Source organism: Ostrea edulis, chromosome 3 (assembly GCF_947568905.1).
Source record: "Ostrea edulis chromosome 3, xbOstEdul1.1, whole genome shotgun sequence".
Taxonomy (NCBI): domain Eukaryota; kingdom Metazoa; phylum Mollusca; class Bivalvia; order Ostreida; family Ostreidae; genus Ostrea; species Ostrea edulis.
Genome location: NC_079166.1, coordinates 68,626,365 through 68,643,444, shown reverse-complemented (window position 1 = coordinate 68,643,444; position 17,080 = coordinate 68,626,365). Strand labels below are relative to the sequence as shown.

General features: G+C 36.4%; 1 protein-coding gene across 1 annotated transcript; it reads left to right on the top strand.

Annotated features, from left to right (window-relative positions):
• The first annotated feature begins 2,052 nt into the window (after positions 1-2,052).
• Positions 2,053-15,158, top strand: LOC125673994 (uncharacterized protein C6orf118-like). The gene is made up of 8 exons (XM_048910968.2): positions 2,053-2,196; positions 2,712-3,532; positions 5,025-5,153; positions 6,089-6,276; positions 9,683-9,741; positions 10,125-10,315; positions 12,233-12,348; positions 14,766-15,158. Exons 2-8 carry the CDS (start codon positions 2,756-2,758, stop codon positions 14,887-14,889), a joined length of 1,584 nt encoding a protein of 527 aa, XP_048766925.2. The 5' UTR covers positions 2,053-2,196; positions 2,712-2,755; the 3' UTR covers positions 14,890-15,158.
• Positions 15,159-17,080: the final 1,922 nt, after the last annotated feature.

Sequence of the window (17,080 nt, the reverse complement as noted above, 5' to 3'; positions counted from 1 at the left end):
TTCACAAAAATCGTCTGTGTTGGCTGCATCGGTGCAATGCACGGCAACCAAAATAAAAACAATCAAACAATGCAATTTGTTGTTTATATTCCAATCTATCATGTGGGTTATAGGATTTCAGATGTTTCCTTCTTTTATCGTTCACTGTATTCGTATGGACGGTGTCCATTTGATTTTCCATAGTACCAGACACATGGGCTAAGCCCGTTTTGGGCCCGAACTCTGTGATACCACATATTTATGGTATCACAGAGTTCGGGCCCAAAACGGGCTTAGCCCATGTGCTACCAGGCATTGGTCATGTGACGTACATATATTGTGGAACACATGAATGAAATGAATACATGTACATGTTTTAGAATCCAGTGGTTGACATACAACACCAGTGGATAATATTCTCTGCATTTAATCGTTATAAAACAGAGAACTAGATCAACACTGTCTTCACAGCAATGGAGATAGTTTTTTGCTGGTATAAACCGATATAAACTGGTGGCGTGGTCCCTACAGTCAAATTCCACAAAAGCTGAGTGCTTTATTTTGAGCATTTACCAAATTAAGCATATAAGTTTGGGCTTTTACTCAAATTTTGACAGCTAAAAGACTAGGAAGATTAAACTGAAGTGCGAGCTTCTTTTTTTTTTTCGAGAAATCCAGTCCTGGAAATTATTAACTGCAGCATGCAATTCTGGACATTCAAAGATCTGCTGAAAGGTGTCATTTGTATTTGTTGCAAAGCTGTTTCCGAATCTGTAACTATCTGCAACCATAGCAAAAAAGTTCGGGAAAATTACAACAAAATTTCGGACGAAAGTCATCATCTGGCTGACAGCGGCGAAACTAATTATGCATAAATTTTCCCATTATTTCAGTGTTTATGAATACTTTTTTTTTTTTTGTGATTAAAAAAAAAATGATTTTTTTTTCCCCTATGCAAGTATGAATTTGCATATGTATTTTGAATTTCAACATGTCTCTTTCATTTCATAATTAAGTATGTATATTTTATATAAGTTAACAGACAATAATTGTGTGTTGCAGTGAAGCATGACAATATTTCTACATACATGTATACTTATACTTATGTACAATACCAAAATGCAAGATTAGAATTATTCAAAGGTCATTCATATCAGATGCTGAAAAAACCTGGAATTGATGAAATGTAAAAGTATAAGAAAAACCATCTCATTCAATAATTTCCGGGGGAAACACACCATAACAACAAAAGTTACAAATGTGCTACCGTACATGCTATTTGTGCCATTATAATTCATCCTAAGATTTTACAGACTTTAATTTACATATTTATAAAGGTAATATTACTGAATGTCCTTCACTGGGGGCCTCATGGCGGCCCCCAGACCCCCTGACTCATAAAGTGGCGCCCCCCGTAACAGCAAATTTCTGGATCCGCCCCTGTCAGATATAACCGAGATATGAACTGTACAGAAAACATCTTGTACATTTAGGGTCAATTTTTAATGCCGCGAAATATGAGCCCACTTTGAACAGAGGCTATTCAGCCTATACTGACAGAAAATGTTTAAATGTTGAAATATGATCCCTACATTCTATATTTAAAAAAAATCACTGAAGTGTTTATCACCCGTGCAAAATGAATCCGTGATTTGTACTATTTTTTTTTTTTATTTTATTTTTTTTTTTTTTTGGCCGGTTCTATTTTCGACGGTGCCTCCGTGACTCTTCGTGTTTTGACAACCTCCCTACCAGACTTAGATATGTATTGCAAAGGAACACCGTGACTGTGTTTATTTGGCGGTCATTTTTCAATGTTGAAATATGCCCCACTTGTCCCAGATATGGATTGTACAGGGGGGGGGGGAAATTGTACATTTAGGGTTCTTTTTCAATGTTGAAATTTGGCTCCACCAGACATGATCTCTAAGGGTAATTTTTAACAAGGGTCAAAATTTCACGCTTAGGGGGGTAGTTAGTTAATGGTCTGGTAAATTTTCGAAGTTGAAAATTGATTTAACATGCGTTGAAAATCCAACGGGATCATTCTTTACACCGGCAAGTTGTAAATTGAGTTATCTACCTTTACGGAACTCTTCTATGTCTCCATAACTACTTGCAACAATCGACGATTGAATTTTTGGACCTCATTCTGTTTTACACACACCATGGATTCGTTTATTTTAAACTTATAATGTAGCTCGATCAAACATTCAGGTATTCATTTTGATGCACGATTGTGCCGTATATTGATTAAATTTTGGGAATTGTGATATAAACATTAGTTCGAATTTCCTCACGCACTGTGTAGCAAATACGTAGATCTATGCTAGTTGAGACATGTTACAAGCTGAAGCAGTTATATTTTGCAACCATTCGGAATTGTTATGACGAGTTTTTATTGAAAAATGACAAACTAGAAAATTTCATAGACGTTGAAAATATTTGTTGATGCGAAACGTAATTAAATTTTTATGTCTCCGCCCCAATGTTATGGTACACAGACGATCATCAGGTCGTCGGTTGTATTCGAGAAATAAATAAGAATATTTTTTTTTTTACATTTTTCAAATGATAACCTTAAGCAGCAATGAATTAATGGTGGATTTTTAGTATCTATACTATCGGCCAGCATAACCTTGCCATGTTGTATCTTTCTTTGTTCAACCATTTAAACAAGTAACGTATATAATGAAATGTTCACTATTATAATTACTTGTCACATTTTACAGGTATAGAACCACATCTCAGCAGCAGGTTCCATTCACTGTAAATAATGACAGCATATAAATTCACTTCCCGTAAGCAGCTGCAGCAGCTTTTGAATGATGTGGAGGGTGTTCAAAAACATGACATCCATTCATATGCAGGGGGTCATTTGAATGAAGCTTACCTGTATAAACCCCCATCATCTTGGGCAAGCACTAAATGGACAGCCGGCAAAGAGCAGAAAATCTCTCTAACTCTTGGTGATAGAGAGGAAATGCCAGAGGCAGACGTAAGGAAATCAACACACAGAGAGACGGAAATGAAAGAGACTCTGTATGACTTTAGTGTGGGAACCACTGGTAGCGTACCTTTATATTCTAGTGAGATAAATTTCGCACCACGAGTTCGGTACAGAAATGTGAAAACTCCAACAAGTACAGTTGGTACCACAGTGGGGACCGTGGACGACCGCCCCGAGTCCACAAAGAGGCATCCTAGTGCTGCATCCAAAAAATCTATTTATACAGAACTTCAAGATGGTGTTTTAGTGGAAGAACTTAAGGCAGAGGAGTTAATGTTACCGGGGTATAGGTTACCTCCGATGGAGGAGGAGAAGGATGACCACGATGGTACAGAAGCTGGTCGTAAGAGTCTTCATATGGACGGTTTGATTACATTCAGGCACCAGTTTCTGTCCACTCATCATATTGGGGTTACCAAAAGGGATCAGTATGGAAAACTAAAATCAATGGAAAACCAAGTGATTGGAGTGAAAGATGCTTCTGAGCAGAAAGTACTATCTGGTGTCAAAGCTGTTAAACATCTAGAACACAGACTGCAAGAGGTAAAGATGCTGCACTCTGAATACTGTGAAATCATCAATGTTTTGTGGGGGATTGTCGTTCATTGATTTTGTGGGTCACTCTTACCCACGATTTTACGTGTCCTCAAACATTTATTTAAACCGAGTAGTGTTATCTCTCCGAGTGCATTGTATCGCTTTCCCACGAAATTGCGTCCCCACAAACCAGTAAAATTTGCTTACCCACGAACATTGGCCCCCACAAACTAAAATGATTTCACAGTATTCAATGTGTTATATAGTTCAACTTCTGAATATTTGATGAATTCAAAATGTAATAGTAATACCCTTGAAGAATTGTGAATTTTCATATAATTTAATCATAATGATGCCTATATAATTAGATAGCCCCTCCTCTCCCAACGGTGTGTTCTCTGGTAATATGTTGTACGGTGTGACCGTTGAGACGAGAGAAGCCCATCAAGTTTGCAACACGACTTATAGACGTTTTATCCGCTTCTTCATCTAATGCAGGAAATATAACATGGTGGATGTAAACAATTAGATTGTGACGTCATATTAGCTGCAATGTTTTTCTTCTTCTCTCAAACCAAGCAAAAACAAAATGTTTGAAGCTATGAGAAAGCTTGTCTGGAATTTAAAAACGTGTATGGTACTTTCTAAACAATCTAACTATTTTAATTTCGGGTTTGTCAATGAAGAATACCGCAGTGACGGCTACATTTTTGCAGAAGCATTATGGGTAATACTCATCTTTTTTCAGCTGAAGAAGAGCAAATCACGTGACTCATATGTGTAATCATTGGAACGAGCTCGTCGCATCGCCTTTGCTCGCTATAATGTACTGTGTACATGATGTATAATCATCAGACAAGGGAATTTAGAATTTGTGTATACATGTATGTAATCTTGTTGAAAACCTGGCAAAAATAATGTTGATATCCCCCATTCCCACTCCAGTAACCTGTACATGTATTTTGATTTCCACTTTTGAATCAATTTCAATAACACACCCTCTTTATACATACCAGTGATTTTTCTACATTTTTTACAAGGGTCCTGTGGCTTTCGAATTTGGAAAAATTGTCAACATTTCAGTCAAATTGGGAAAATCAATTTCATCATAAAAAAGTTTTAAAATCATATCATACATTATATTATCTTTATTTTACACATCTAATTTTCTTTAACCTTCTAAAATTTTCAATTATTCTATCCAAATCATCATTCCCATAATCTTTGTTAATTATGTAATTCACATCGAATGTTAATTTTTTTCAAATATGTTTTCCTTTCATAATTTTATTTTTGGAAAAAATACAAGCTAAATTGGGAAAAAATTGGCAAATTTTTAGGAGGGGAAAGGGCCGAAATTCGGACCCAAAATGGGCCTTAAAAAATCACTGCATACATTTAGATGATTTACAACATATATCTGTTGTATTAGAATATTAAATACATTTTTGTCATGCTTTTGAAATTCATTTAATTGATATTTTTTCATTCGTTGCAGGAGCTCGAGTCTCTCGACTTTGTTGGAGACTTCCGGCCAAACTTTCACAAGCTCCAAGTTTACAGTAATGTTTTAGAAGATTTAATAGAAGAAAGCCCAACCTTTTCATATATACTAAGAAACATAAAGGTAAGTAGATGACATGAGAGTTGTGGTCTCAGGTTTTTATCAAAATTCAGTACAGAAATGTTTCTTTATTTGATTGTTTTTGGTATAAACACTGCAGTTTCATAATCTATGGAAGAAGAGTAAAATCTTTTACTTGCATGTGCTTTGAAGTTTTCATACAATTCAAATTATTGATTATAATAGTAATTTGCTAGGATAACGTTGGCATGATTCTAATTGAAAATGTGACCATTTATGTAAACTATAAATTTTCCATGAAATTATTCACTGAATATTGTTGTATAACTTGGAGTCATGGAGAGGTTGAACTTACGGACATCAACTATTGCTAATCCCTTTCTGTTTGAAGTAAATACCAGTGGTGTAGCTACATTGTAGCACTGTAAGCACGGGCTTACAAATATTTTCGTTAAATTTTTATTACACATTACGAAAAATGTCCCCAGCTTCTGGTGGGGGGGGGGGGGGGGGGGGGGCTGCTGCACCCCAGACACCCTGCTTACAAATATTTCAAACCTACCTACGCCACTGGATACTCTATTACTAAATGCTAAAAGCAGCCTTGCATGATGAGCTAAGGATTCTGATTAATCAAGCTTTCATTAGCATAATATCTTTTTACATATATATCTATTAACTTGTATTGTTATTCTACTAGCCAACTGGAGGAGGAAAATTTTCATATTTTTTGATAAAGTATTTTGTTTGTGATGGGTTTTGAAAAAGTAATTGATTGGTCTCTGGGAAAAACAATAAATGGATATTTAATTATTTGATAAATGATCACAGCATCACTATTCTAATATATGTTTTTATAAGAAAATGATTGAAAGTTCTCACTCTTTTTGCCATAAAGATATTTCAAAAGGTGTATATAGTATGTGTATATCACTTTATCATTTTTGCTAATTCTTTTCGGTAATTCTCTCTCGTAGGCTGAATACGACAATTATATCTCCAAGTTGCTTGATCAACAATCACCTGATCATACCAAGAAACTACGGACACAGGTGGAACTCATGTTGTTTCGAGGAACATCACGTCCCCAAGAACTAAAGGAATCGGAAAACAAAGTCACTAAGCTGGAAGACAAGACCAAATCACTGCTGGAGACCAATGAAAGGTACAAATGAATTTTTTACACAGAATGAATAACTTACATGTATATACATGTATTTATAGGTCACCTGAGTCACTCAGGTGATTTATTGCAATTGGTCACCGTCCATCTTCGTGCGTCATCCATTAACAATTGTCACTTTTTGATAACTACCATTCCAATTCTTTTCAAATTTAATATGAAGCATCTTTGAGACAAGGGGGATATGAATTGTAAACTTTAGGAATCCTGCACCCCTCGGGGGCAATAGGGGTGGGGCAAAAACTACATGTACCATTAATTGACCAATTTTCAAAAATCTTCTTCTCTGTAAGTGTATATCTGTAAGAAAACCTAAATGCATAGTCATGTAGAGCGGGAGGGCTGCTACTAAAATTATAAAATGCTTGACCTCCAGATAGAGGTTCTCACTCTGGGGCAAGGACAAACTTAGTGTATAGTGTATATGTGTAAAACATATGAATAACATCTTCTTTAATACTATTGATACTAAATTGAAAGTAAATAAATATTTGGAGGGAGTAGGTAGTCCTTTACCAAAATTGTGAATTTCATGATCCCAGGGGTCAGGGTTTTGATACCAGGGTGGGGTAAAAATGGTCATAGTGATTAAATGTGTTAACAATTGAACATTTTTAACTTATGTATAATAACTACCTTTACATTGTTTTTTCTAATTTGGTATGAAACATCTTGAAGACAAGGAGGACATTAATTATAAATTTCAGGGCTGCTGCACCCCGATGCCTTAGGGGCAGGGCAAAAACTGCCAAAAAATAACCAGTTTTCAAAAATTGTCTTGACTAAAACTGCACCTCTGTAAGAAAATCTAAATGCAGTCATGTAGAACAGGAATTAGTGTACCAACATTGTAAATTTTATGATCCCGGGGGTAGAGGTTCTGATTCCAGGGTGGGGAAAACTTTGTATATAGTGTTAATTTGTGTAAAACATCTTTAATGCTATTGATACTAAATTGAAAGTAAATAGATATTTAGTAGGAGCAGGTAGCCCTTTACCAAAATTGCTAATTTATTTCAAGATCTCAGGGGTAGGGGTTTTGGTACCAGGGCAGGGGTTTTGGTACTAGGGTGGGGCCCAAATGGTCATAGTGTGTTAACAGTTGACATTTTTAACTTCTTTTTGATAACTACTATTCCAGTTCCTTTCAAACTTGGTATGAAGCATCTTTAAAACAAAGGGGGCATAAGTTGTAAATTTCAAGATTCTTGCACCCCCAGCGCCTTAGGAGTGGGGCAAAAACTGCCAAAAATTTACCAATTTCTGATAATCGTCTTCTCTACAACCTCCCATCTGCAAGAAAAATGAAATACATTGTCATGAAGAGCAGGAAGGCCTCTATGGAAATTCTAAATTTCATGATCTCTGGGGTAGAAGAATATTTAGATGGAGCAGGTAGCCCTTTACCAAAATTGTAAATTTCATGATCCCAGGGGTAGGGGTTTTTAATTCCAGAGTGGGGTCAACATTATCGTAGTGATTATTGTGTTTATGATTTGTAAAACTTCTTTAGGTTGTCTGATACTGTATAAAAATTAAATGCATACATAGGAAAAGCAGAAAAGAATGTACCAAAATTGTAAATTTCACAACCCAGTGGTTCTGACTCTATGGCGGGTCCAAAATGAGTGTTGATATAACATATATTATTATTATGTAAAGTCTTTCATCAGTATGAGAATTTTCGGGGGTCCACTAGTGTGGACATTACCCGTAATTCTGCACGGAAATAAAAAACCCGACAACAACAACAACACCATTTGAGTTTTAAAAATACATCTTATTTTATACTCTTGCTGAATATTAGAATTTAGCTTAGATATACAGAAGAAAATTAGTATCAATTTCATAGCCCTTGGAGTTAGTGATAGTTTTAACTAATGCTCAGGTGACCAATAAGGCCTGTGGGCTTCTTGTATTCAAGAAAGTCACATTCAGCAGGATTATACTAAGTATTGAAGCTATAAGTACAAACAAAAGTAATTTATGATAAAACAGGCTTATTGATATGTTATTCTCACAATATCATATTGATAAGGTTAACAGTAGGGTACCTGTAAAGTGCGAAACGAAATCGAAACGAAACGAAACGAAATCTACCGAAACGAAACCAAACGAAACGAAACCTACCGAAACGAAACAGATTGTATAATCGAACTCTTTTAATTATAATAATTAAAAATGGTATCTCAGGCCCCTGTTAAAGTTTACACATATAAATAAAATTCGCCTCCCCTTTGATGTAGGCTTTCGGCTTGACTGATACAAAGTTTTAAAAGTTGGAAGGGGGGGGGGGGGGTAAGCACAAAGCACATAAATACCATGTGCAATTAGCTTCGGATCCATAAATTTCAGAACGGGAGGTTACAGTCTCACTGGTCAGAGGTCTGGGGAAACACACTAAACGAGGGATGGGGTCGTCGGCGTTGGATCCGCTTTTGGGCATAAATACATGTTTCAGTATTTTTGTTCTAAAGACAAATATATGTATACATGTGGATATTGTGTATTTATATGTAGTATATCAAACGGTGGATTCTGAATATGTCCTCCCGTTCTCTTTGTGATTTCTGCTTAAAATTCCCTTGTTCATAAGCCTTTTCAGTTTACAAAATGCCGACCTCCTCCTAATATTATTGCATTAAAAACATTCCGTTTTCCGTCCCGTTTTCAATTCCCCGTCTTAGCAACACCCCAAATGTCAATCTCTCACCAGAGGGCGTATTACGCTACACTACAATGATAACTCTGGGTAGAGATTGCCCAAATGTATAGAGTTTTTCTATTATTGAAAGTACTCGCACCTCAGCAGTTAGAGATAAAATAAGAGGTTATAAGAGCTCTTCCTGCTTTCAATTTTCTCAGACACCAGCTTCTTCAAACAATGTATCTATGCCCAAAGGCGGATCCAACCTCGGCGACCCCACCCCTCGTATAGTGTGTTTCCCCAGATCTCTGAGACTGTAACCCTCGGTTCTGAAATTTATGGATCCGAAACTAATTGTACATGTCATTTAATCAACTACGGATATGTACTTTGTGCTTACTCCCCCCCCCCCCCCCCTTCCAACTTTTAAAACTTTGTAACAGTCAAGCCGAAAGCCTACATCAAAGGGGAGGCGAATTTTATTTATATGTTGTAACTTTCACAGGGGCCTAAGATACCATTTTTAATTATTATAATTAAAAGAGTTCGGTTATTCAATCTGTTTCGTTTCGTTTTGGTAGGTTTCGTTTCGTTTCGGTGGGTTTTGTTTCGTTTCGGTAGATTTCGTTTCGTTTCGGTAGATTTCGTTTCGTTTCATTTCGATTTCGTTTCGCACTTTACAGGTACCCGTTAACAGTATGCTTCATATGCAGTTTCTAATTTCACAAGATTTGATTTTAGATTAAGGAAGGCCTTACTTGAAGAAGAGGAAATGTTATCAAGGGAATCTACTGAACATGGTGAGTCTCTCTCTCTCTCTCTCTCTCTCTCTCTCTCTGTCATAGAAATAAACCAAGAGAATGGTATAAAACAATTTAGCAAGAGTTGCAGAACTTGCAACATGCATGTGTATTATGGCCAACAACATACACAACATTTACAAAGTGCTCAACTACAACAATATGTAAATACTATACAGAGAGTTTGATCATTGTTTTATCACCATTGTTATATCAACTGTGTGGGGATGTCCAAAATAGTATACCTTAAGTCATGTGAAGTTGAGCCAGATGGACCCATGTAATTCCATACAATGTATTTTTCCATAAAACATCATGGAAAGACTTTCATGTATTTATTCTATCATCTATATTCTAAAATCTATGGATATATATTTTTGTAGAACCCAGAATTCAGCTAACAGGCACTTACCATGAGGAACCTACTGCTGAACTTGCGGATGAAATTGAACATGTCAAAGCCCTGATACTGGAAAAGCTAGATGACTTGAATGCACTCCGTACCAAACTCAGAGAAGAATATGTCCCACTGACTGTGTGCACTCATTTGGAACAGTGTATCAAAGAAACAGAGGTATTTTTATGCCCTCGGAATCGAAGATTTAGGGGCATATAGCTTTTGGCCTGTCTGTCTGTCTGTAGCAGAAAACTATAACCTTGGTCATCTTTTACACCATAAGAAGTAGACCTTTCATATTTTGGTATGTGTATTTCTTGTGGCGAGCCTATTCCATTGGCACCAAAATCTCTGATCTGGTGACCTCAACATTGACCTTTGACCTACTTTTAGAAAATTCGAATATAAGCTATATTTCTCAAATCGTAAGAGGTACTGTTTTTATATTAAGCATGTGCATTTCTTGTAAAAAAGAGCTTTGCATTGGTACCAGATTTGTTGACCTTGTGACCTTGACATTGACCTAGTTTATGGAAATTTAAAAAAAAAACCTTTAACCTTGGTCATATCTTTTATACAATAAGAGGTAGTCCTTTCATGTTTGGTATGTGTATTCATTGTGGTAAGACCTCTCCATTGACACCAAAATCTTTGACCTTGTGACCTTTACATTGACTTTGACCTACTTTTAGAAAATTCTAATATATCTTTTAAACTGTAATACACTGCTTTCATATTTAGCATGTGCATTAATTGTGAGAGGATCTTTCTACTTGTACCAAATTTGTTGACCTTGTGACCTTGAAATTGACCTCTGATTTACTTGAAAATCATTCACTAAAATGGGTTTCACTTTGTTGTAATCCAGGGGCATCAGTTTCACAAACATGTCTTGTTCTTCATAGCAACAGGGTATTTCAGGCGATTGCAGTCTGTGGCCTATTTATTAAAGGGGCATTATAGCCATAGTTAATTTTCAATGGCATTGCTCAATATGCACTATATTGGGCATTTCCAGCAGCCAACTAAACTCGGAATATCAGTGATCAATTTACATATGTGTTACATATATCACAAATCATTGTTATGCAAGATTTAGTGCCTTCAAATGTTTACAAATTAATGTTTGTTAGCAAATTAAATAGCTGAAAGGAATGCTCAAATATTCACAAATGAATTGTAAATTTCGCATATTGAAATGGTATGTACAATTCGTCGTTTCTTCTAATGCCACTTTTGTTTGTATCGAATTTTTTTTTTTAAAAAATGTTTCATAAATTATCTACCAAACTTGATACATTTCATGTTCCCTGGGTCAGAGGTCAGTTGAAACCAAGTATGAATCAAAAGGTCAACTTCACAGGGCTCTAACACAAAAAACTTGTGGATTTTTTTTTAAATGAAGAGTTAATAAACTTAACACTCAGACAGACATTGAAATGTGAATTTCGAGTTGAATGGTTGAAGGTCGAGCTCATACAATGTAGGGTATGAACATAGATACATCTGTACATCTGTAGTGGAACACAGAAATTCTCTTAACATCCAGCTGAATAAGGAAAGCTTGAGAATATGTCCAAGTTTGAGTGTGACTCTTGTTGTATCAAATTTCTCAACCGCTGCTCTGGCCTAGTGGTTAGAGCATTTGCTCCACATGCGGAAAGCCGGGGTTCGAATCCCGGCTGCGACAGACCTAAGTGAAGTCGTTAAAACAGGTAGTGACAGGTCCATCGCCAAACGCTCAGCATGAGGTGTGAATGTCACGGGTCCTCAGAGATGACCTTAAAAACGGATGTCCTGTGTCGCAGTAGGTGTGGCATGCTAAAGAACCCTCACTGCTCAAAGGCCGTAAGCGCCGAGAAAATTAGGCCTTAATTTGAAGCCCTTCACTGGTCTTGGTGATTTCTCCATATGAGTGAAAAATTCTAAAGGGAGACATTAAGCAAGATACAATCAATCTACCCTGTAATCAAGTTTGTGAAGTTTTAAGTTTGAATGTTTGACATTCAGATATTCAGTAGATGTACATGTATTTTAAATTCACACTGTCAGACTGAATGAACAATTTGTAAATACTTATATTTCATTTTAAAGGTAGAGGTTCAGAAGTTGTTGAAACAAAATGAGTACCTGGAGAGAAGTATATCAGAAATGGAGGCTGATTTAAGAGAAGCCATACAAGATGCCGACACAAGTGAAAGAGATGCACGGTACGATAGTCACAGTCTATTTACAGATTTTTGTGTGACATCTTTAATTAGTCATTCACAGTCCATTCATAGACTTTTTTGTGTCCTCTTCAGAAGCTTAATCAGCAGTGAAGTTTTTATTTGTTTATACATCAGAGTTTATGTTACCGTTTACGAATATATATTCAGACAACAGTTCACAACTTTTCTTTATTGATCTTCTGGGCTTAAGTGTGGGAAATGCTTGCTAGTATAGCAATAAAAACCACGGTACTTCCCTTTAATGAACCTTTATGCTCCAAAAACTGCCACGGTCAGTGCTTATATAAGATTTTTTCCTTAAAAGGAGCCATGAATCTCTCAGTGATATCATTATGTTAAGCCTATTACTGATTGACACAACTTGTTCTCACATTATCACCAGTGTGAGATCAACTTTACCAATGTGAGACAGCCAATATGTGAGATTTTTCTGTCTCACACTGCTGCAACGTCATTTGATTGTGACGTCAATAATTTTTTATGATTTACGTTTCACGGTGATTGTGAAGTAAAATATTTTGTATTGTTTTCTTTAAATTTCATTTTGATATAGCTTTCTAGCGGACAGCCTTGGGTTTTTTAGTTTACACTTACAATGTACAGTGTAAACCATTTTCGGGTATGATCTTTATGGCTGTCTAATTAGTTATTGCATTAAAGTTGAAATGAGAATTTTGATAATTTTGAATTTTCTCAAAACCCTTTAATTTATGCACTGAACTGTGGGTAAAATGTAAGAAAAATAATCTTTCATTATTTATTTGTGTGGGATAGGGAAATTCCACCTTTGGAACAAGATTCGCTGTTTAGGACTCGGCAAAGCCTTGTCCTAGACAGCAAATTTTTTCCCCTCGGTGGAATTTCCCTATCCCACACTCGTACCAATGAAGGATTTTATTAATCTCGGTACCTAAATGCAGGGGCTTTAATGATCTACTGAGTTGAATATAGTGCTTTGCTTTGGGCCATAAGACCCATTGAAGTATGGTAATACAGGTGCATGTACAACATAATGTGCAGACAGCTAAATCACTCATCACTATGTACCAGCCTCTGTGTTTGTAGATTATGGGAGGCACATTCATGTGTAGATTATGGGAGGCACATTCATGTGTAGATTATGGGAGGCACATTCATGTGTAGATTATGGGAAGCACATTCATGTGTAGACTATGGGAGGTACATTCATGTGTAGATTATGGAAGGCACATTCCTGTGTATAGATTATGGGAGGCACATTCATGTGTAGATTATGGGAGGCACCTTCATATGTAGATTATGGGAGGCACATTCATGTGTAGACTATGGAAGGCACATTCATGTGTAGACTATGGAAGGCACATTCATGTGTATAGATTATGGGAGGCACATTCATGTGTAGACTATGGGAGGCACATTCATGTGTAGATTATGGGAGGCACATTCATATGTAGATTATGGGAGGCACATTCATGTGTAGACTATGGAAGGCACATTCATGTGTAGACTATGGAAGGCACATTCATGTGTATAGATTATGGGAGGCACATTCATGTGTAGACTATGGGAGGCACATTCATGTGTAGATTATGGAAGGCACATTCATGTGTAGACTATGGGAGGCACATTCATGTGTAGACTATGGGAGGCACATTCATGTATAGATTATGGGAGGCACATTCATGTATAGATTATGGGAGGCACATTCATATGTAGATTATGGGAGGCACATTCATGTGTAGACTATGGGAGGTACATTCATGTGTAGATTATGGAAGGCACATTCATGTGTATAGATAATGGGAGGCACATTCATGTGTAGACTATGGAAGGCACATTCATGTGTAGACTATGGAAGGCACATTCATATGTAGATTATGGGAGGCACATTCATGTGTATAGATTATGGGAGGCACATTCATGTGTAGACTATGGGAGGCACATTCATGTGTAGATTATGGAAGGCACATTCATGTGTAGACTATGGGAGGCACATTCATGTGTAGACTATGGGAGGCACATTCATGTGTAGATTATGGGAGGTACATTCATGTGTAGACTATGGGAGGCACATTCATGTGTAGACTATGGGAGGCACATTCATGTGTAGATTATGGAAGGCACATTCATGACAAGACATATCATGTGTTATACATATTATGACTGGTTCCCAATGGCAGTTTTGAAGTATTTGCGTGTTAAGGATTTTCTTGAATCTCAAAAATACAGTTTGTCTCGCATGTAAATAAAAGTTTGTTGACAAAGTAAGGAACAAGTACTGCATGTTGTGAATGTGTCCCTCTGTATCATGTAATAATCACTGGCACACATTGGTATATAGTGGTGATGAATACAAAGAAACACCTCATATTGTAAATGTTAGTAAACATTAACGATGAATTTTTATCTTTTTCTAGTCGTATATGGAGGAAGGTTAACTCTCGGAAGGGTATACCGCACATGCCCCATGAAAAGAACGGAACAACAGAGAGTGATGATGACGATGATGATGAAAGCAAGTGGAACTGGTACATTTCATAGTAGAGAACCTGTCCTGAATCAGAGCTGTGGAAATAACCTGTTTGTGAAATACAAGCCATGTTTCAGAAAACAACAACAAAGCCAATCATATAATGTGTTTTGAGTTACATTGACATAGCAAGCAAAAGTTGTAAAAGATGATTTGCAGGATGCAACACTCAAGTGACCCTCTGATGAATATGTTCCAAATATGAAAATGTGATAATACATTCTTTTATCAGTTGTTGATGTTTATTTGTTAATTAATTAAATATACATAATTACATGCAGTACAGAATCTTTTTATTTGTTCCACGGTGTGTTCTTGCATGTACTATATCACTTAAAGCTAACATACATGTAGTGTCACATGATATTTTTTGGAGTCACCTGACCGACTCGGGCCAATCAGATGACCTGTTACTTTGTATGATCCATTACTGTATGTGTGTTGTCATCAGTAATTTATATTAACTTTTGAACATTTTTAAACTTCCTCTACAAAAAAAAACAACAAAAAAACAATACACAAAAGAAAAAACAATTTTTTTACCCTATTTTCACCAATTTGGTTTTAGAGTATCTTTGTATGAAAAGGAACCAAAATTGGTACATGTATGTGTCATTTTAAGGGTGGGGTTAATATCCTGTATGTATCTCTACCAACAGTGGAATATTTAGAATTCCCAAACATCTAGCAGACTAGCTATGGACCTATACCACCAATAATTATAAAATTTACAGGTCCTAGGGCTTTGCTAAGTACATGTAGACATGCTTCATCTATAAGAATCTTCTTTACTACTGAACATCTATACATACAATGTAACATATAGTTTAAGGATCACCTCATTTTAAAAAAAAACACAACAATTGTAATTCTTGACCCCAGGGTCAGGGGTTCAGACCCTGAGGCAAAGCTAAACGATCAATTTATGTAAAAGGCATGTAATGAAAATGCATTTAATGTTTAAAAATCTTGCTCCTGAACATCTAGCAGACAATTAAACTTGCTTAGATGCACACTTAAGATATGACGATCACAGATGCCTCAACCAAGATTGTGAAACTAATGTTACCTGTATTATGTGGGTTTAGAGCTGAGGATGGGGCTATCTAGGTCTTATAATATTGTATTCATCACCGGTTCTGGCATTTACACGTTTTTGAGAATCAAAATATGAAGGTTTAGGAAGAGAAGTGGATGTAGGCTATTCCTGTCCCCTTCTCTAAAGAGAGTACTAAGCATGTAGCTAAGTAAATTAAATCATAATTTTGTAACATGAATTGCAGCCTCTGCCAAACTGAGATTCTATACACCCTAGGATATAGATAGGAGTGTGGGTAGGTGGGCGCATGCGTGCGTACTCAGCCCCACCCCTTTGTATTTCAAATTGACGCTCCTCGTAGCAACCACCACCCATTTTTTAAAAATTACCCAAATCAATAAAAATCAGGTGTTATTACCAATTTTGAGTAAGCTGATTTCAAATCTGGATTCCTTTTACTCCAATTTCTTATAGAAAATGAGATATAGTGTCTTAAACACCCCTACCGTCAGGTTGCCAAAAACGGAAAATGTTTCATTTCGCATCAAAAAGTGACCCAACTTTATTTCTTGAAACACCATTACCCAAAACAATAAAAAAAACAGGTGTAATTACCAATTTTGAGTATGCTGAATCCAATTCTGGATTCCTTTTACTCCACTTCCTTACAGAAAATGAGGTATAGGGCCTTAAACACCCCTACCGTCAGGTTGTCAAAAATTGAAAATGTTCCATTTCACATTAAAAAGTGACCTGAAAGTTATTTCTTGAAATAAGGCATACAACAGAAAAGGAAAACAATTAATACTAAATTGTTCCATGAACATTCTTAGCTGTTTTTGGAAAGAATATATCTCACCTCTGGACTTCACAGATACAGGAAAGGAAGAGGAATACGGAGCGGATCAACGATCTTAAATTTAATCAGATTGGGCTATAGCCTAATGAACTGATGAACAGGAGCAAAAGTACAATTAATAGGAAAACTGATTTATTAAACAACAGCAAGTCTTTTCCGAGAACTTCTGGTAGAGCTGTCGGGGGGGGGGGGGGGGGGGGTTGAGTTGCATCATTATCAGAATTTACCGAAACAGTGGACTTTCTGGCCAGTCTGGGGGCTGAGCTAGTTGCATCAGAACTGACAGAAACAGAACTATCTGGCC